Below are 22,318 nucleotides of genomic sequence, written 5' to 3' on the forward strand. Positions count from 1 at the left end.
GGATTGCATTGAATCTGTAGATTGTATTGGGCAGCATGGACATTTAAAAAATATTGATTCTTCCAATCCATAAACATGGAATATCTCTCCGTTTTTTGGTGCCATCTTTCTTTCATTAATTTCCTTCATTAATATTTTATAGTTTTCATTGTAGAGATCTTTCACTTGTTTGATTAATTCTTAGGTGTTTTATTCATAGCTAGTGCAAATGGGATTACTTTCTTGATTTCTTTTTCAGATTATTCACTGTTGACAAGTAGAAATACTATGGATTTTTGTATGTTGATTTTGTATCCTGCAACTTTACTGAATTTGTTTACCAGCTCCAATAGTTTTTTGGTGGAGTCTCTAGGTTTCTCCAAACATAAGATCATATCATCTGCAACAAGGATAATTTGATTTCTTCCTTTCCAATTTGCATGCCTTTTATTTCTTTCCCCTTGTCTGATTGCTCTAGCTAAGACTTCCAAGGCAGTATCTTCTAACAAATGGGAGTAGGCTTCTTTTGTAGTCCCAACAAATGTAGGGGAATCAGGGTCCCACTGCTTCCTTAGTAGGGCCCCAAATTTGACACAGGAGACCTGCTGGTGTTGGGAATTCAACTCTCTCTGAAGCTTCACTCTTTTTTTTTTTTTTTTTTTTTTTTGAGATGGAGTCTCTGTTTCCCAGGCTGGAGTGCAGTGGTGTGATCTCGGCTCACTGCAAACTCCACCTCTTGGGTTCAAGCGATTCTCCTGCCTCAGCCTCCCGAGTAGCTGGGATTTTAGGTGCACACCACCATGCCTGGCTAGAGTTGGGGTTTCACTATGTTGACCAGGCTGGTCTCAAACTCCTGACCTCAAATGATCCCCTGCCTCAGCCTCCCAAAGTACTGAAATTACAGGCATGAGCCACCACGTCCAGCCAGAAGCTCCACTACTCTTATGATTAAGTCCTTAGCTGGATCTCTGCTCTGCTGCCCTCCACCTGTAGGAGGTTGAGGTTTCCTTAAATGCTTCCTAAGAGACCTTCTAATTTTCATATTTTTCCTTGAATTGATGATTAATTACCCTGAGTCTGTCGTATCTTTCTTCAATGAATCAAGTCATAGCAATGGCCATCAAATTCCATAGCCTTTATATTTACCATCTCTTATACCTTTTGAATACCAGATACATTGCACCAGCGAGTGCATCTCCTTCTACTGGTATCCCATCCCAGTTCACCACCTGTGAAAGTTTTAACAACTGCACCACCACAGGATTCTAAGGGCTATCCATCCCCCACCTACCACAGGCGATGGGGTCCCCATTGCCGCAGTAATTGCTGTAAGTGATCTATAATTCAATGAAAGAGTCTGCTTCTAAGGACTATTTCTGGTAACAACTGTATTCGATCCCTGGGAACAGACCCAGTTGGTGAGCTGTATTAGGAAATGCTCTCAAGAGATTAGAATTAAAGAAGGAACGATTGAGTGGAAGGAGAAGCTGATTTGCAATACAGTTACAATGGAAGCTTCAGCTGACCTCTGGAGCTGGCATGGCTCTTCTGAGTATTCCCCAGTTTGGGGAAAGGGGGCCGCCAAGCCTTTGTATTAAGCACTAGCCGGTCACTGGCCATGGGCCCACCCTGGGAGGGGCATAACCTTGGCTAAGGCCAAGAGTGAGTCCTAGTGAGGGAGGCAGCTGTGAGCTGCCAGTAGCTGCTATTCCCAGCAGCTGGGGGTGGGTAGCAGGGGAAAATACCTTGAAGAGGGGATCAGAGCAAAATACCTACACTCTCCCTATATATTTTTATAATATTAAGTAAAAAAATACAAGGTAGAAACTTGCATTTATAGTATAATTTCAATGTTAAAATTAATATACATAAAATGACTAGAAGGGAATTAAAATGCTTAAGAGGTTTTGTTTTGGTGCTGGGAAAATGAATGACGTGCATTACTCGCCCCTCACCACCCGTATCTTATACACACATAAAAAACCTTAGAATACTTTATTGAAAACACAAACCTCCCCACTGATTCCTCTCTATGGGCTGTTCAAAGCAGTTAGAAAGTCGGCTTTAGTATTCCTTAGTAGGTGGCTGGGTGAACAAGCTGTGATACATCCAGATAATTAAATATTATTCAGTAATTTAAAAAAGAAATGGAATATGAAGCAATGTAAAGGCATAAAGGAAACTTAAATGCATACTGCTAAGTGAAAGAGGCCAACTCAATAATTGTATGTACTGAATGATTCCGGCTATATTGCATTCTGGAAATTGCCAATTATGGAGGCATTAAAAAAAGTCATGGAGGCCGACACAAAAGGATCTCTTGAGCTCAGGAGTTTGAGATCTGTCTGGGCAACATAGCAAGACCCCGTCTCTACAAAAAATAAAAATTAAAAAAATTAGCTGGGCGTGGCAGTGTGCGTCTGTGGCCCCAAGCTCCTTGGGAGGCTGAGATGGGAGGATTGTTTAAGCCCAGGAGGTTGAGGCTGCAGGGAGCCATGATTGGGCCACTGCACTCCAGCCTGGGTGACAGAGCAAGACCTTGTCTGAAAAAAGAAGATTAGGGGTTTACAGGGTTTGTGGGCGAGGAGGAGGATGGATGAATAGGTGAAGTGCAGGGGATACTTAGGGCAGTGGAAGTACTCTGTATGATACATGGATGTGTGTGCATATGTCAAAACCCACAGAACTGTACAACACAAAGAATGAACTCTAATGTACTAAACTATGAACATTAGTAAATAATAATGTGGGCTGGGTGTGGTGGTTCATGCCTGTAATCCTAGCACTTTGGGAGGCTGAGGTGGACAGATTGCTCGATCCCAGGAGTTCAAGATCAGCCTGGGTAGCATGGCGAACCCCTTCTCTACAAAAAAATGATACAAAAATTAGCCAGGTGTGGTGCTACGTGCCTGTGGTCCTAGCTACTTGGGAGGCTGAGGTGGGAGGATGCTTGAGTCCAGGAGGTTGAGGTTACAGTGAGCCATGATTGTGCCACTGCACTCCAGCCTGGGTGACAGAACAAGACCCTGTCTCAAAAAAAAAAAAAAAAAAAAAAAAGTGTCAGTTTTCATTCATCAATTGTAACAAATGTACCACACCAATGGAAGATGTTAGCAAGAGGAAAAACTGTGTGCAGGGAAGAGGGAATATAAGGGAACTCTCTGCATGATGTCCTCAATTTTTCTGTAAACCTAAAACTGTTCTAAAGAATAAAATCTATTAATTAAAAAAAAAAAAGAAAAAAGAAAGTGAGCATCAGTTTCTATAGTCTATGAGTAATGCCAGCAGTAGTTGTGACTGAATTAACAGATCACATGCTCAGTGGGCAGAAGAGAGGAAACCTCCTTCTCATAGACTGAACAAAGCCCTTTCTGGCAGTTGTGAAATATCAGAACATAAATCTACAGATCAACAGCTGCCTTGTTTATGGACACATTAATAGGTATCACAACAGCCTGACTCTTGATTCTGGAATCTTACTGTTTCCTCAGTGAACCATAACCCAACCATTGAGTCTTGCTCTACGCATTCAGAGAATGGCAGGGGATCCGGTCCTGTGACAGGACACTTGATAAACAGATGAGATAAACTGGAGTTCAGTCTTCTGACGACTGCCAGGGCTGGCACTGTTTTTCTTCTGGCAACTACCCCAAGTTCCTGGCATTGACTCTTATTTTTCCTTTCAAGCCAAATGCAAAAGGGACTTAACCTCAACAGACAAAGATTGCGGAAGAATGTGTATGCGTTGAAAAGTAATCCAGTAAATTGACAAAGCTAATGAATTTTCAGAGGGATTCATTCAATATCACCCGGTGAGAGTCAGCACTTGGAATATTTCCACAAAGGCAATAAGAGAAGGGGAATTTGTTTATTACCTTTGGCTCCTGAAAGAAAACATTGTCCCATACACAGCTTCCATGTCTATTGTTGATTTGCTTAAGCATTTGGAAACATTGAGATTCTTCATTTATAAGTTCATTTACTCATTAACTACTTATAACTACTTATAGTTTTTTCACTGATTACTATGTGAGAGGCACCCTCTGCGTGAGATTGTTAGTGGAGAGGTTACAGTAATGTACGTTCCACTGTAGTCTCAGAGAGTGGGCAGTGGAAGGACCCTTTTTCTTTTTTCTCCTTATTCCTGCCTCATTTAGAAGACAATTCCTTTCAGCCCTTCCACTTCTCTCTCCACTCTTTTCTGGGAGATGAGATCTGTCTGATTGGCAAGATTATAAGAAACTTCCATTCATAAGACAGTGTTGCTAAGGGACACTGTCACTGTTAATTAGAAGCAAGAAAACTTGGCATGCATTTGCTTTTATTTAATCCATTTGGAATTTATTTTTGTATGTAGCAGAGATAGGAATTTCATCTTGTTTTTCCCAATTACGTAGTCGTTTATTAAAGAATTAGTTTTGGAAATGCTATTATGATAAACTAAACTTCCATTTATTTACAGGTCTGTTTCTGAAAACTGTTCTATCACCATATATTAACTATAGTTGTCCATTTCCTTTTCTAATTAAAACTTAGAATCGGTATTTGAAAGTAAACATCTTCCTAGCGGTTTTTTTTTTTTTTTTTTTAAATTGACACGAGTTGAGTTTGAGAGAGAACTGACTTCTTTTCAATATTAACTCTTTCCATGAATGGAAAAGAGTGAACTATACTACATTCCAAGAATGAACTATACTACATTCCAAGAATGTAGTATAGTTCTCCATTTATTAAGAATATTTCATTGAAGTTTTATAATTGTCTTTCCATAAGTTTTGCACATTTTTTGTTAGGTTTATTTATAGTTAATTTCTGGTTAATTTATACATACACATACACACATATAATTTTTTCTATTATGAATGAATAACTTTTTCTTGTTTCCTAACTGATCCTTGATAGTGTTTACCATGTACCTGGCCAACTCTCTTATTAGTTCTAAGAATTTTTAAGTTGATTCCATGGAATTTTTAGGTAGTAAATTATATTTACTTCAAATAATCAGTTTTTTTCTTCCTGATCATTATAATTACTTTTTCATTTTGTTTGTTTTATTGCACTGGCTAGGACCAAAGGTAGACAATAATAGTGATGGTTGAAACCTTTTTCCTTTTTATTTTCTTTTTTATTTTTTGAGACAAGTCTCGCTCTGTCACCCAGGCTAGAGTGCAGTGGTGTGATCTCGGCTCACTGCAACCTCCGCCTCCTGGGTTCACGCCATTCTCCTGCTTCAGCCTCCCGAGTAACTGGGACTATAGGTGCCCGCCACTGTGCCCAGCTAATTTTTTGTATTTTTAGTAGAGAAGGGGTTTCACTGTGGTCTCGATCTCCTGACCTTGTGATCCGCCTGCCTTGGCCTCCCAAAGTGCTGGGATTACAGGCATGAGCCACCACGCCCAGCCTTCTTTTTTACTTTAAAGGTAATATTTTAAAATATTTTATGTTAAGTACATTTCCTGTAGGTTCGTGTAGATACATTTTATCAGGTTAATGATGTTGCTTTTCTCCTACCTATTCCTAAATTGCTAAGGAAGTTAAATTTTTTAAAAAAAATTAATCACACTGAGACATAGTGATAGGATCACTTTTTGTTTTTACTAATGGTCCAAGATTAAATAGAGATAATTCTCTTTTAAGGAGCTCATAAAAGCAAATGTTAAAGGAGCTTATAAAAACGCTGATTTAAACATTAGAATGCACTGAAAACCAACAGTCACAGAAGTAACACGTAGAGTGGCCAGGGTCTGCTGAGAGTGAGCATTTGTTGAGGTAGCTTTCATGGGGCAAGTGAAAGTGTCTGACAAGTATAGGAGGTGGAATCAAAATCTCCTGGAGCTCTGCAGTCTTATTTCTTGTAGTGATTACATCACTGGGGTCAGATATAACACAGGCACTGACAATGGCCAGAAATGCTCATAACACCCAGTTCTGCCCAGAGTGGGGAAGGCAATCTAGTGTATGGTATCAGAAAGGATTATTTGTGGCAAATGCTTACAATGCCATTTGATTGAAGTAGGAAAAAGAATTTCTCTTCCTGGAGAGATGACTGAGACCCACATTACTCCCCTTAGGGATAGATTTATTCACCTGAGGTTTGAGACCCACCATCTTGGCCACCATTTAGAAGGAGAAGAATTGAACAGTCCACCCCAGCCTGGAGAAGCTCCTTCCTGCAATGTCAGATGAATGTGGATGCTTCTGCTCATCTTATTTATGAACCACACTTTAGGTTTGCATGGAATATCTCCACAGGAGCTTGGCTGGAAATGCAGATTATCATTAATTCCACACCAGTCTTTTACATTTACAGGTGTCCTGTTGTAAATAATGTGAAGAGTAAAACTAAGCAAAAAGACATGGGCTCTGTATCCTGCAAAGTTGGGGTGGGATTCACAGGGAAGCGAATGTCACAGTGCTTGTATTTTAAAAAAATGTGAAGTTAGGGGCTCTATAGGGTTTCCTGGCTACTCTTGGGGGCGCACATTTTTGGAAGGGACTAATCATAGGTGGTTGACAGTTCTCTTGTCTTACAACATCTGTTTCAGAAGAAAGTGAAATGTTTTCTACACCAGCCCTGACAACCAGCAATTTTTGTACTTTAAAAATCCTTTGCAAGAATGTAAACTACTTAACTACCCAAAGGAAAATATATTTTATGCGTTGCTTCTATTTTAATGTTTACAAGGAAGTCCCAACTAAAGATGCTGGCTAAAGTACTGAATGTGCACAATTAACTGAGTATCTTTTAACAGATCCTTGCTTTCAGCTCTCAAGTGACTCAGAGAAAATTGTGTTAACTCAGCGACTGCTTTATAAGTACACTGCGAAATGGCACTTACAACTAAGTAAAGGAGATGCATACTTTCAAACTCCAAAAACTAAAATGTCCCAACTTAAGTGGAGAAGGAAGAATCTTTATAACTTAGTGACTACTTGAATTTTGAGGAAAAAAGGAGAAAGGAATAGAAGATTACAGAAGTGGAATCATAAGGCTTCTAATTTGTTTAGATATGATAACCTGGGATAGGGTGTGGTGATTCCAAACAACACAATACAATTGTAGTCAGCATAAAAATTACAATACAATTGTAAAGAGAATAAAAATCATGTTTGGCATATGCCAACTCTATACCCTTATACCAAATATATAGCAACTGTTAAGTGATACCTTGTTTATAATGTATTTAGATGGACAAAGTATTATTCTGATTGTTTTATATCTAAGTGATACTCCACAAAACAGATTTATCTGAAGGACAGATTAGTGAACAATGGCGGATCTCAAATCATGTTCACATTTAGCACCTGATAAATGATCTTAATTCCTGCTATTAATGATTCCTTTGTTCAACTTAATGCATTGGAGCATTACTCAGGGTATTTCAAGCAATTTCATGAGAAAGTTGATTGATCATGCAAACAATATGTAGGATTTTAGCATTCTTTATACCATACAGAAAACTTTTTTCACATTTCTAGTACTTTTCTAGTTTTATTTGTTACACGTAAATTCAGTTAGAATTTATTCTGGTGTAAGGAGTGAGGTGAAGCTCCAGCTTTTCTTTTTTCTTTTCAAATTTCTAACCCATTATCTCAAAACCATTTACTATCGGGAGCCTGAGGCAGGAAGATCACTTGAGGCCAGGAGTTTGGGATGAGCTTGGGCAACACAGTGAGACCCTATCTCTTTAAAAACAAAAACAAAAACAACCCCCTCTTCCCCCCCCCACACATTAGCCAGGTGTGGTGGCATATGCCCATAGTCCCAGCTGCTTGGGAAGGTGAAGTGGCAGAATTGCTTGAACCCAGGAGTTTGGGGCTGCAATGAGCCACGACTGCGTCACTACACTCCAGCCTAGGTGACAGAGTAAGATCCTGTCTCAAAATAACCCCCAAAACACACTTATTAAAGATATAATTTTAAAATGTGCACGTGCCCAAACCTATTAAAAAGCAAATACTAATGAAAACTTAGAAAAAACCTGTGGCATGACTTTCTGTTTGTGGATGGTTTTATTCCAATTAAGATGTAGTCAAGGCTTAATGAGATCTTACAAAGAAATAAATTCAGGAACTAGAAGGAGATGCTCTTCTACCCACAAAATATTTAAATGGAGGAGCTGAATTAAAACTGCTAGGAGGGATAAAGTGAGTTGTATCAGAAATGCAGAAGCAATACAAAGGTTTTGAGATGTACATAGAAGGGTATTGATTGCAGCACTGTCCACAACACTGTCTGGTTCTTGGGTTGCTGCAAATCTCTGGACTCCTTGTAAAATCAATCCTAGTTGACTTTCTGCTATGTTAGCCAAACACAATCCTGAGGCACTATATTTTTCCTGTATGTTCTCTGTTTTCACTTTTTATTTATTTTCTCTTAGTGTGGATTACATTTTTGATTTGAAATTTATGAGAAATAAAAAAAATTTTGAATGTCTGACAGCTAAGGAAGAAATGACAGTAATCCAGACAGTAGAGAAATTAGTGGAAGGCATGAAATCATTTGAGAAATGTACTTTAATGTATAGCACAGCAACCACTGTATTATGATCAGGATATTGAGGACTTGAATACATTGCACTTTATTTTTATAACAAACAGACAAATAACCAGAAAAAAGAGTTGATTTAAGAAATTTATTATTTTTTTTAAAAAAGCAACTTCCAGGGTTGTCATTGTACAGGTTTCGCCCAGTCTCCTATAGCATGGTATAGTGATAACTGATTTTTTATAATAAGGACTCAGAGGCATTGAAGATCCATAACTATCTTCTGAATTATCACAGAAAGAAGAAAGAGTTAGAAGAGTTTAATGTTAAGTGTATTAAAAATCATATTCTAATTCTTTTAATTTGGTTATCTGAGTATGATAATACAGGAGAGCTCAGATAACAAGAAAAGGCAATTGGTTAGAACACTCCATTCCCACAGGATGTGCATTAACAGACTTTTTACTGCATATATCTTTATATAGTTTGCAAACTAATTCAACCCATTTTACACAGCATTAATTTTTTTCACTGAATTGACACTGGGCTGAAACATTTGCTTATCATCTTGTAATTATTTTTTTCCAGTTCTTTAATGGATTTTACTCCCATCTGACATAGTGCTTGGATTTTAGTGTATGTGACACTTCAAGATCATCTCTGCCCATTCTAATGATAGTTACAATGAGGTTACCCATGGCCAGATATCCAAGACTATTAATTAATGCACCAGCTCTGTTCTTAACTTTGGTAAACGAGAGACCTTGTGTCTCACTGGAGGGTGCACCAAGCTTCAGGCAAGAAACTGAGCTGGCTATCAACAGACTATGGTTCTTATCAAGGTTCTTATTAATGCTGTGCAAACAAGGGTCTCGTCATTTCGGTAACTATTTGTACATTTATAAAAGCAATACAGTCATGGGAAAAACCAACAAGCACAGCTTGGTAGAATAACCTGCCATGAAATATCATCGGCTTTATAATAATTTACTACAACTGTTCTTTTTATTCACACTGGATAGGAAATGCTTCCATCTAACACATGGAATACGAATATATACAACACAAATTTGGCTTTAATAAAAAAAAAAACAGTTCAAAAGGACAATAACACGGGGGCTGAAAACAATAATTTTGTGCAGTTTCCTGATCATAATCACATGTCTCCTGCCTTTTACAGGGAATGACACAAGTATTGATGGATTTTGTAAACCAGTTAAAACATTCTCCTGCCTGTAATAGCCCACTATGAAGATATCACCTTGTTCATACAGTCTATAGAAGTTTCTCCTTCTTAACTGTAATTCTAAATAACCCGGGATGACACACTGAGTCGGTTTTAAGAACAAACCCTGCGGAGCCTTTTCAAAATCATCATACATTTGCAGTTCCCTATTCCATCAAAATGCTTTGCCAAAACATCTTGTAACTGCACTGGGCATATGACTGATGTGCTGAATGGTGCATTTGCACTGATGCTCACCATCTCGTTGCTCAGCAACGTCAGCATCTTGGCTTGAACTTCTGAATGGCCACGGGAATCACGCGGCAGTGCCATGGGGTGGGTGGACTGTTTTAGACTGCCAGCAGTCAAAACAGTTGTGATGGGCTCAACGTCTCTACACTGTGAGCCTGGGGAACCCATTCTCCTGCGGAATGGTTTTCAGGGGCCCAGCAATGTCACTGCAGGTGGCTGAGATATTCTGGCCCCTGCTTATGAGGAACTACATGAAAGAAGAAGCCTAGTGTTCTAAAGAAATAGACAATGCGGCAGGGTTGGGGAGAGGCTGGGGGGTTGCTTTCATGAGTCTGGAAATCTCTGGTTTTAGCTCTCTGAGAAGGCTGGGAGACTCTGTTGTAGGCAGCTGTGGGAGAAGGCTAGGGTTGGAGGTACACTTGGAGATGCGTTAGTTTGGCGTTGGCACTGCAGATTCAGCGCCCGTGGTCCCTGACTAAGGCACTCTGCCTAGATCTATTTTCCCCTGACTGTACCTTTTATGCTCCCTGGCTTTCCCATTCTCCCTGGAAACTCCTGTTTGTTTTTGCTTTCTAAGATACAGATAGCAAAGTAGGTTTCATTTCTCTCATCTGACTGTTGTTGGGTTCGTCTGACTGTTGAGTGGCGGCTTTTTGGAGTTGTAATTTGAGAAGGATTGTGAAGAAATCAGTGGGCTTAATAGGAAGTAGTGCTGTGATTGATTAGCAATGTCTGCCATGGCCACAAAAATTGGTATTGATAAAATAAATGCATCCCAGGCCCTTATATCTCTGTTCTAAGTAAAGTGAGCAAATGAAGCTGGCTTGATGTATACTTGAAGGATCTTTGGAGACCATAGCCCAAGCCATTAAATTGATATTTATTTTATATTCTGCTTTGTTCCAGAAAAGATTTGAGAATTTGGGGGGCTTGGGACAGGAAGTTTAGGACTTGTGGAGGGAGATAATTTTGAATAGGCTGATGCAGGAGGCCCACGACAAGGAGCTCTGTTTTTACCCCTGGGCGATGAAGCCCAGTGTTTAGCAAGTGATTATAGGGCTTACTGATTAAACAGATCCAGAAAGACCTGGAGAAATGGGGCGAGTCCCAGGCATGGTGGAAATTTCAGGCAGAACATTTCTGTGTTGCAGATCTGATGTATTTCCCCTTGGTTAACAGCTGATGTTCTATGTTGAAAAGCCAAAGAGAAATACATTTGTATACACACACATCCCTTATGGGGGTTAATCAAAGATCCTTATTATGTCAGGACCATAGTGTCTCAGCTCTACCCAGAAGTCTCTGGTGCACAGCTTTACCAAGAAAAAAAAAAAAGAAACTAGTGATATTGTGTGATAGGTCCTAATGATGGTATTTTGGGAAGATCAACTCATGTTCATCTCTGGAAAACAGGATAAACTTCATACCTCAAGTGATTTAAACTGAAGTCAAACCTTGATTTTTCACATGAATTATTAACAGGTTGCTCTTCGACAATGCCATTGTCTGTTGATTTAGGGACCGTGTCTGGCCAAAGCCAGCCACCTCTAGCTGCTGATGGCCTGTGGGTTTTAGAAACTAACTGATGCTCCCACCAATACACCCCTGTCAATTGCACACAACTGATTTCACTTACACATCAACATAGCAACATACCTTTTCCATCAGTAAACACCTGCTCCCTTTCTCACTTGGAAACGAATAATTTGCAAGGAAAAGATGGCATATATTTTTATATACCTGCAAACCCCAGGAGAACATCCTTTTGCATACCCGTCTGATGTTGAGTTTCTTACCACACCAGGGACCCCAGTATCTCCAAAGTTGTAGGCAAAGATTTCCTCTTTCCTGGGTGGTGCACAGGGGTGAGGGTCCTTAGGCTCCTAGGCCAAGGGTCCAAAGTCCAGGGATGGAGGTGGAGCGGAGGCAGGAGGGCAGCATTTTAGAAACCCAGCAATGTATTTCTTATCCAACTCTGTGTTTCACCCTCAGATAAATGATTTTCTTACTGGTCTCCATGAGACATAATCCTGTTGAGAGCATCTTGCAGTTTCGCTGTCTCTGGAACCTTCTAGAGGTGATAGATGGCTGGCTATAAATGTGACTGTAGTTGCCTCCTCATTTTTTTTCTGGCAATTTAAAATATCTGTTTCTTTCCGCGGATCGTGATTGTTGGTATACTGGCATTGCCAACCAATTTTTAGCAATGTGTGAAGATCAGTGGGCTTTATCACCACTCCTCTTCTCTAACTGGAAAGACTTGTTCTAACACCTCCTGAAGTTTCTGAGAGAGCCCAGAGCAGGAACTTTGGGCTCTAGACAGAAGGTCTTGGAGGAGGGCGGGAGGGAGGAGGTGCCCTGTTGGGAGGTGGAGCCTGGGGAGGAGGGGGAAGGGTGCAAGGTGGGGACGGGATGGGAGGGGTGGGGGCACTGGGGGGCGGGGGAGGGCAGTGGGGCGCAGGAGGTGGGGGGGTGTAGATGGGGGCAGGAGGTGGCGAGGAGGTGTGGTAGGCGTTGTTGAGCGGGTACTTGGCCGGCTGGTTGTTCTTGACCCTGGTGAAGTTGATGCAGCGCCCCTAGAAGAGAACCGGAGAGAAGGAAGCATGAGCGGATGGCCTCACATCAGGGCCTGTGGTGCTGCGGTGGGCGGCTTGCAAGGAATATGCGGAAAGCAGGCCCCTGTTGGTGACAACTCTCCAGTGGCACATAGTAGAACTTGAGGACAAGTGAGCTCCCCGCTTTCTTTTCCTGGACTGTGTTGCAAAATTTATCTTTTCCTGGAGTCTAACTCTCTCAAGTGGGAGAAAGGGAAGGAGACTGACCTTAATTGGGTGCTGTGTACAGAGGTCGTCAAACTGAATCTCCTCAACAGCCCTGCTAACCGGGTATTATTAACTGTTCCATTGCACAGATGAGGAAACAGGTTCAGAAAAGCGAGGTTACTTTTTCAAGGCCACACAACTAGGAAGAGGTGGGGATTGGTGATTCTAACCCAAAATACACTCCAGAATTATCCTTCCTGCTGCTACTTTGCCTTCTGGAAGGGGTCCTCATATTGCACAAACAAAAGTCATTTATTCTGATTCATTTCAATTACATGCCTGGAAACGGCAGAAGGTTAACACCACGAGCTTCTCCTATATTGTAATTCAAGGATGTAGCTAGAATCTGTGATTGGAGTTGTCGTGGAGCCCCTGATGCATTTACCTCGCCTGTGGCCCCTCAAGCGCTTGTTCCGGGTAATGAATGAAGGAGGCAGCTATCTCTACTGATGTGACCAAAACAGCTTCCCCATCCATGCCTTGCCTTCTGCAACGTGCTAGTAAATAATAAACAGTTTATCCTGCCCTTGTTCTGGCTGTGGGAATCCCTCATCTACATGCGGCTGCACCTGTGCAGGTACCCTTAGTTGTCGTCACAGGAACCGACAACCTGTGTACCTTAAGAAATACAACCTGGGGACATTCTATTGCCAAGCAGGCATCTACCCTGAATTCTGCTTTCCCCCTACCCTTCTTGGGTACTCAACTGAACAATGCAGTGAAGACCCCGGAACCCCTAACAGCAGCCTCCTGAAAGTCAGCGTCCAAAGCCAGCCTTAAGTAGCCCTGGGTCCCCTATAGTGTGTCTGCTCTGCTCTCCAGAGGCACAGGCGTGCTTTCTCTGTCCCCGACTAGATACCCTCTAGTCTCATCTGGCACTCAGGAGCTTCCGTGCAACACTCAGCTCTGCAATGGAGGGGAGACGGGCCCTCCTGCTCATCACATTCTGTGCTGGTATGAGCTCACTTGGCCACTTGCCTGGGTGTGTACCCGCCCTCCTGAGGGCTCCTGGCCTCCCTCACTTCCCATGCCTGTGGGGCATCTTATTGTTCTCTCTCTGGCATGTCTGGATGCCTACAGCATCGTTCCTCACGGAGGCCGGGGTGGGGTTGCTCCTCTCTGAGGCTGCCCTCTGTGCTGGACCTGGGGCTGGGGTGTGGAATTGTTCCTGGCCACATGCTCCAGAATGGACGTTATCCTGTGGTGTCCAGCCTGAATGAGATATGTCCAGAGAGCAATGAGTTTCCCTTTCCAGGCCTTTTAGGGACAAGCCTGAACGGGAATGAAGAGCGTGAGGTGTGGAATTTGGGGAACAATTGCTGCTTAAATTAGCTCTAGGACAAGAGGAAAATGAGAGTGTGTTATTAGAGACTTGGCTCAGGATGGGCCACAATAGGGACAAGCCACATGCTTGTGGGAGGCAGTGGGGCTGAGCAAACCTTCCCTCCCTGTGCACAGCCCCGTGCGTCCTTCAAGTCATAAATCATGTCCCTTTTCCTCCACACGTTTCCCTCACAGTGACTCCAGCCTCCACTTACCCTTTGCTTCCTTGAGTTCTCTAGTTACAGCCTACACCACACATTGCAGCCTGCATACTACAGTTATTTCATCTGTAAATGCCTTGCCTCCCTGGCCAGACGAGAAAGTTCTGGAAGGCTGCAGCCTTGTTTTGTGCTTTGCTGCTCCACAGCTCACAGCCTCACAGGGTGTTTGCATGGTACAGGGACTCTTAGTAAAAACGGAGTTGTCTGAGCCACTCAGGAAAAGTTGGGGGTGGGAAACCTTAGCAATAAACTGAAAATTAATTCCTAGAACATAGCATTAGTCAGAGGGCATCTTGGTGAGGAAGGGCCGAACTTGATGGGACTGCAATTGGTTTAGGAGTTGCAATGCTATGTTTAGATGTCAGCACCCTTGTTTCTCTGAGCTTGCATTTCATGTGATTAAACCAGGTGCTAAGCGGGGGAGGCTCTGATTCGAGTTCCACTCACTGCACAAAGAAGTTACCCCCTCCTCTTTGCACTGCCCAGAGCTCCCGGTTTATGTCCAGCCTTTCAGGCATGATGCCGATTTTGTAACCCAGTACTGTACATTCCCGGCTGTTCAAGCTGCCCTCTTTTATAGCTTTATAAATCTAAGCCTCGGTTACAGTTTATTTATGATTCTGGATAAAGCTTTCCTTTAAGATGTGAGGGCCCTAATGATTACCATCTGTGATGAATTCCCGCGACGACAATTTAGAGCCGGGATTTACTGTGCTATCTGTTCTGCCCTTCGTTCCTAGACATGCTAAGTCAGACTGAGAGGCTCAAGAGATTCGCGTCCTTTAAAGATGAAGGGAAACCCTCATCCTGGGGAAGGAGCTGCTGGTGCCTGGGGTCGAGTGCTCATCCGGCTTCAGATCCCCTCCAGAGCTGGCCACCAGGCTGGGCGAGAGGGGAGGCTAATTAATTAATCCAGAAGCTCAGGTACTTATTCTCTTCAATTGAAATAAGTCACTCTACTGTTTTCACCAGAGGCTGTTTTGTCCAGAGACAAAATCAGGAGCTCCCAGCCTTCTTCTGCCAATATCTCTATTCATCATCCACGTTAGGATTCCCAGCGGTTTTCAAAAAGGTCTGAAAGCATCCACAGACTAAAAGATGGTCTCTCACATCTGTCCCCTGAAGATGGGAGGAAAAAGGGCAGTGGCGGGGAGTGAGGTGGGGAGGAAGACCTGAGGTCAGCACTTCCAGCTGCCGCCAATGGTGTCTTGGCCAGAGCAGCAGAGGGATGGCGATGGGGTGGGGTAAAATGGTGATGGTGGAGGCAGAGAGTCCTCCTTCCTCTGGTCAGTAACACCCTAGGGGTACACCCATGGGTCACCTACTCCAGAGCATTGTGCTGAGGTTCATTATAGACTTTCCCCAACTCCCCATCACCTGGTCCTTTAGAGCTGAGCACAAAAGCCCAGAGCTCTCATCAGGCAGCCAGAGGGGAGGGGGCAAGCTCCCAGCGTCTGCCCTGCCCCCACTGTGGGACACCCCACAGTGTGATGTCAGGTGGGGGTATTCATATCACCTGTCACTACAGGATTAGGAGGACTCCCTTAATCAATGTTACGAAGGCCTTGGAACAGTGCCTGGCGCACTGTGTTTAGTAAACGAAGCTGAGTCTAATGCTGTCTCTGCAGGTGGGGATGCGCAGACACAATCAGACCCTGTCTGTGGTGGAAAGGCCAGTTGGAGGTGGTATCAGGTGTTCCAACTCCTAGTTTAGTGCCTTCTGAGCGAGCTGCAGACTACAGCTTCTATACTCCACACCTGGCTTCTATAATAAAATTGGTAAATAGGAAAAAATGTAGCAAAAATGTAGGGAAAAACAAAGCAGCTCCTAGAGCCTGCTCTCTCATGTCTGTCCTCTCCTCCTGCTGCCACTAAGCCCTGTAACTTATTTCTTATAGGACCTCCCACAGCGCGCTGCGCACACGTTTGATTGATGATGAATTTACACGTACTTCTCTTCCTGAAAAAAGGTGCAGACTCGGCATCAACAAATCCCTGGGGTAATATACAGTAAGACCCACAGTCTTTGCAAGATGGGTGTGGTTACAATAAGTTCTTAAAACCTGGAGTCAGAGGTGCCAGCACAAACACAGTAACATTTAGACCACATAATTGGCCTAAAGATCAGTTTACACAACATCGTTTTTTGCTTGCAAGAGGATAATAGAAAGGCCAGATGTTCTCAGTGTCATGTAGGCCAGCAAATCTGCACCAGTGTTTGGTTAAAAGGTTGCTAGGATGATTGGAACTCTCACTTCATAACACTAGTCTTGGTGACCCAGTTTTATTTTCTACAGTACTGGTTTTGTGTGGTTTGATTCAGATCCAAGATTTGGCTTTGACCTCAGTTTACCTCAGTGTCCTCATTTACAGGAATGAATGCCAATTATTCTCACACATTAGCAAACATTTCTCAGATTAAATTCTAAGAAGAAAATGCAACAATATCTCCAGCTAAATGAAGGCTTAGCACGATGCCAGCTGGCCTTCCTCCTAGGCTTGAAAGTGCCATTTTGATTTGGCTGTATCTCATGGTGGTGGGAGGACCATGTGAAATGTCCAGGTACATTAGCGTCTTTATTTATCATCAAAACTCTGTCAGTTAAGCATCATTATTTTCATTGTACAGAAAAAAACTAGAGTCTCACACCTATTTAAATAACTTGCTCAAGACTACACAGCTAGTAAGCGGCAGAGTGGGATTAAAACCTAGCTCTGCCTCAGGAACTCATCCTCTTCATACTGTATTCCTGAATATAGACTAAAAGTGCAAATGATTTCTTGAAAGACTTGTAGATAGCAACACACGGTGTAGGACTTGACCACAATCCAGCAGCTCTTGACATAGCTAAGCGATTCTTCCCGAACCTAAGTCTGGCCAATTCACTCTCCAGCTCAAAATTCTTTAGTGATTCCCCATCACCTTTAAAGTAAAAGCCAAACACCTCCACTGGCATACAGCCCTTTGGGATCTGGTCTGTGCTTATGTCTTTCAATTGATGTCTTACTCTTTTCTTGCAAGATGTCCAGCTTGGTCCACCCTATGCCCTCCACAAATATTTGTTCAATGAGGAATATAATTTGCCGTGTGGCACTTTTCTCTAAATGTTTCCCATTAGAAACATTGCTCCTTAACTGGTTGGTGAGCACCTCCGAGGCAGCCGCAAGGGCTTCTCTTCTGGAGCCTAGAGTTGCTCTAAAGAGCTCAACGTTCAAGTTCAAGTTGGCACTCAACAGATACTGCTCACACACCGGAGCTCCGAGGTGCCGCAAGATGTCTTAGAAAGCTCTGATTTTTCCCTGCGGGTTTAGGCTCTCCAGAGGTCAAGGATCCATGAACACAGCTATGAGTTTAGGGCTTCTCAGTCACCTCCCCATGGTCTCCTTGCACATCTCCTAGGTTCTTGGAGAAAGGATGGCAAGAATCCTATGTACTTCCCTTGGCTTCCACACTTGAAAGGTTCACGTTACCTCTAAAAATAATTTTTGGGTTACCTTTGATTGCTTTATCAAAGGAAATTGTTCATCAACAAAAAGCTTTGCTTCAATTGGAGGTGACATATTCTGAAATGGTTATGATGAAATGATCAGGATGAAATATCTTGTTGATCAGGTTCTGGATTTCCCTGGGTTTGAACTCCAGGCATTGATGGTCTGAGGAGTATAGAGACAGGACACTGGTGGTGGGGGCTGTGGTCTGCTTTGTGGGTTGCAGTCAGGAGGCAGAGTTCTACCTCTAGTCCTGCCACTAACATAATCATTGTGAAACCTGGGGCAAGTCACTTTCTCTCTATGAGCCTCAGTTTCTTCATCTGTCCAATAAAGTTGTACCGGCTAGATGACATTCAGGGCCTTTCAGTCCTAATATTCTATAATTCCATCAACATTTTTTGTTTTTTTTGAGATGGAGTCTCACTCTGTGAGAGTGATCTTGGCTCACTACAACCTCTGCCTCCCAGGTTCAAGCGATTCTCCTGTCTCAGCATCCCAAGTAGCTGGAATTACAGGTGTGTGCCACCACGTCTGGCTAATTTTTTTGTATTTTTAGTAGAGATAGGGTTTCGCCATATTGGCCAGGCTAGTCTCGAACACCTGACCTCAGGTGATCCGCCGGCCTCAGCCTCCCAAAGTGCTGGGATTATAGCTGTGAGCCACCGTGCCTGGCCTCCATCAAAATTTGAATTCCTTTGAAACCTTTTCTGAATAATTTAATCTGAATTTTTTTGGGGCAGCCAGCTTGCACATTTCTTTATACTAATTAGTTTGGTTAATGCTTTGTATTGCATATTTTCTGGTTGGTCACTAGATTTTAAAAAATACTAATAAATTGAAATTTCAAAATTGGAGGTCTGCTTTTCTATTATTGTGGTAAGAGTTTGAGCTTGCCTGCAAGTTCTGAATTTGAGTTTGTGGGATGACAGGGAGATGTGACAAGAGGTGTGGGCCGATTGTGTGCAAAAGAGTTGCCAGTGGTGAGCTCATGTGTGCTGAGTGTTATGAGACATCTGTTTGGGCATCAGGCACGCTCAGTGGAGAGGGAGCTGGACTTTGGAGATGGTTAAAAATATGCTATGGCTCCCACAGATTAAACCAAATAGTTTCCTATGAACGGAGGTCATCTAAGGAGATTGGATTTCACAGGAAGAACTCTAAAATAATTAGATTGACAAAGTATAACATATACGCCAAGTTTCCTCTGACAAATACCTTTTTTCTCTGGCCTAGTTCTCCCATTGATTATCTTGTTTGGAGGGCTATAGGTATTTCTCAAGTTACTAATGAATTAGGTTTCCAAAGTCAGTTGTTTGGAATTATGCGCATAGTTTCTAACTTAAATCATTCTTGTAAACTCAGGCTAGACCACAAAACCTCATCGACATATTGAAGGCAATTGACACAATCCTGCCAAAGGTGGTGCTCTACTGATGAATTAAACACATGAACAATGAATGGATGGCTGGATAGGGTGACTTAATAGTTAGCCTTCTACCCTATGATTCTCTTCATTTGTTAATTTATTTTTGCATTTATCCTTTTGACAAATGGGTTTTGAGTGCCGGCTATGTCCTCAAAAGTGCTGCAGACAGTGCTGAGCAAATGTTGAGGTCCCTGTCCTCATGAAGAATATAGTCTAGAGGTGAAGACAGACAGTAGTCAAATGGACCCCAGCAACCACATTTGTGATCTGTGACCCTGAGCTTGACCACAGTTGACTGGACCAGAGGTGGACAACTATGCTGAGCTAGAGCGATCAGATTCTCCCTCCAGTGAATTTGGAATGAGCACTGAGTGACAGGTAGTTAGTCAGTCAGGACTGATCATTTGAATAGAGGGAATGTAAAGTGGGAACCTAGGGATGAGGGAGCAGCCATCTTCTGCCACAGTCAGGGAGAAGCAGAGAAAGCTCTGATTCTGTTTCATAAAGACCCTTCATACCCATTCATTCTGCCCTGCCCTCATTATTGCTCATCTTCTAACACTTGGCCACCAAGTAAACCAGTCTCCCTGCTCTCAGCCTTTCCCTTTCACTTGGATATTTTGGTTTTCCATGTAAAATTCATACACACGCATGCACGCACACACACACATATATAAATGTGCACATACATACATATATATGTATGTCTACATATGTGTAGATAGAGGTATGTATAAAATGTATGTATACCTGTATACATAAAAATGTATATACACACAGACACATTCAAAGTTATCTTGCTGGCCAGGTGAGGCGGCTCATGCCTATAATCTCAGTACTTTAGGAGGCTGACGCAGGCGGATCACTTTAGCCTAGGAGTTAGAGACCAGCCTGGCAACACAGTGAGACCCTGTGTCTACAAAAATAAAAAAAATTAGCCTGACGTGTGTGCCCTTAGCCCTAGCTACTTGGGAGGCTGAGGCAGAAGGATGCCCAGGAGTTTGAGGCTGCAGTGGGCTATCATGGCACCACTGCAGGGCATTCCAGCCTGGGCAACAGAGCGAGACCCTGTCTTGCTCCTTCGTCTTCCCCAAAGCTGGAGCCATGGGCAAACAGAAGGGTGTGTTGGGAGTGGTGATGCTCTGATCCTTCTCGGCTCCCCTTTTCTCTGCCTCAAACTTGCCCTGCCTATAAATCTCATAGTAGCCTGCCTTTTATGTGCTGTTCATGGAAAGGGATCCAAGGTCAACTCTTTTAGTTATTTGATTCATTTTGCTGACACACAAACTGGCACGTTCTCCATAATAATGTCTTTGGATGCCAGAACTGAGGGTAAGATGAAAGCACACAGGAAATATTTGGTAACACGAGGAAACTAGAAAAATGAAGGAAAGGGTAGAAATAAAAATGGTATCTCTTTAGTTGAAAAATACACAATGAAAAAAGAAAGAAGAGGAAGGGAGAAGGGAATGTTAAATTAGAGCACTCAGAATTAATATTTTGTGCTTATCTTCACAGAGCACAGACACACACCCAGTGGTGGATATATTTAGGAAAATGGGATCATCCTGTATAAAAGTTTTAAAGTAGTTTACTGTGACCACTTCTCCCCTGTCATTTTCAATGGTTGTAGAATCCTCTATCACATGGAAGCACCAAATGCAGTTAAGAATTTCTTTATTGTTGGATATTAAGAGTGTATCTAATTTTTCTCTATTATAAACAATGCTGTGATAAAACCATTCATAAGTATTTTCATACATCTGTCAATTGTTTTAGAACAAATTGTTCGAGGTAGAATTTCTGGGTCAGAGTTTATGGACATTTTAACAGTTTTTGATACTGTCAAACTGTCTTCTATAAAAAGTGATATTCATTCATAGTTCCAGTACTATTTTATGAGATTTCTATTTTCCTACACTTTCATTTACAGTTTTAGAATTAAACATTTTTGGCAATTTGACTATCTGAAGGAATTGTATTATTGTTTCCATGTTCAGTTTTATTATTTGTGAGATGAAAGTTTTAAAAATGTGTGTGCATATGTATATGTAAAGATATAAAGATATATGTGTGAGTGTATATATATACATATATACATATATACACTCACACATGTATATACACACACACCCACATACTACATATATATATATATATAAGTCCTTTGTATTTCACCTTTAATGATTTGTCTGTTCATATACTTTGCCCACTTTTACTGAGGTTTTGATTTTTTTGTAAATCTTTTTTATTGATTTGTAAGAGCTCTTTATAGAGTAATGATGAAACTGATTGATACGGTTAGGCTTTGTGTCCCCACCCAAATCTCACCTTGAATTGTAATCCCCACATGTGGAGAAAGAGAAGTCATTGGATTATGGGGACAGTTTTCCCCATGCTGTTCTCATGATAGTGAATATGTTTCATGAGATCTGATGGTTTTATAGAGGGCAGTTCCCCTGTACTCGCTCACACACTTTCTCACCTGCCGGCGCGTAAGACATATGTGCTTCCCCTTCTGCCATGATTGTAAATTTCCTTAGGCCTCCCCGGCCATACAGAACTGGGAGTCAAGCCTCTTTTCTTTATAAATCACCCAGTCTTGGGTAGTTTTTATAGCAGTATGAGAGCAGACTAATATACTGGTTATGTAAGCTATGTTTTTTGTTTGTTTGTGATTTTTAAAAATTTTACTGATGGTATTTTTTGACGTACAGAAGTTAAATAAGTTTATGTGGGTAGCCATTTATATCAATCCATAGAGTCTATTTTTTTTTTTTTTTTTTTTTTTTGAGATGGGGTTTCACTCTGTCACCCAGGTTGGAGTGCAGTGGCGTGATCTCAGCTCACTGCAAACTCTGCCTCCTAGGTTCAAGTGATCCTCCCACCTCAGCCTCCCATGTAGCTGGGACTACAGGAATGCACCACCACACCTGGCTAATTGTTTTTTCTATTTGGTAGAGACGGGTTTTCACCATGTTGCCCAGGCTGGTCTCAAACTTCTGAGCTCAGATCGTCCACCACTCTCAGCCTCCCAAATTGCTGGGATTACAGGCATGAGCCACTGTCTCTGGCCCATAGAGTCTATTT

General features: G+C 42.1%; 3 protein-coding genes across 3 annotated transcripts in view; 1 reads left to right on the forward strand and 2 right to left on the reverse strand.

Moving 5' to 3' along the window:
• SNRNP27 (small nuclear ribonucleoprotein U4/U6.U5 subunit 27) overlaps positions 1–22,318 on the reverse strand; it is a 716,203-nt gene that overhangs the window by 659,793 nt on the left and 34,092 nt on the right. The window lies entirely within an intron of this gene.
• Positions 1–22,318, forward strand: part of CNRIP1 (cannabinoid receptor interacting protein 1) — a 1,091,934-nt gene that overhangs the window by 163,481 nt on the left and 906,135 nt on the right. The gene's annotated exons all lie outside the window — the stretch shown is intronic.
• The window catches only part of ANTXR1 (ANTXR cell adhesion molecule 1), a 238,832-nt gene continuing 225,115 nt past the window's right edge, over positions 8,602–22,318 (reverse strand). Inside the window, exon 18 of the mRNA XM_050754435.1 lies at positions 8,602–12,520. Coding sequence (XP_050610392.1) covers positions 12,260–12,520 — 261 coding nt within the window. The 3' untranslated portion in view covers positions 8,602–12,259. The remainder of the gene's footprint in view (positions 12,521–22,318) is intronic.

Source organism: Macaca thibetana, chromosome 13 (genome assembly GCF_024542745.1).
Source record: "Macaca thibetana thibetana isolate TM-01 chromosome 13, ASM2454274v1, whole genome shotgun sequence".
Taxonomy (NCBI): domain Eukaryota; kingdom Metazoa; phylum Chordata; class Mammalia; order Primates; family Cercopithecidae; genus Macaca; species Macaca thibetana.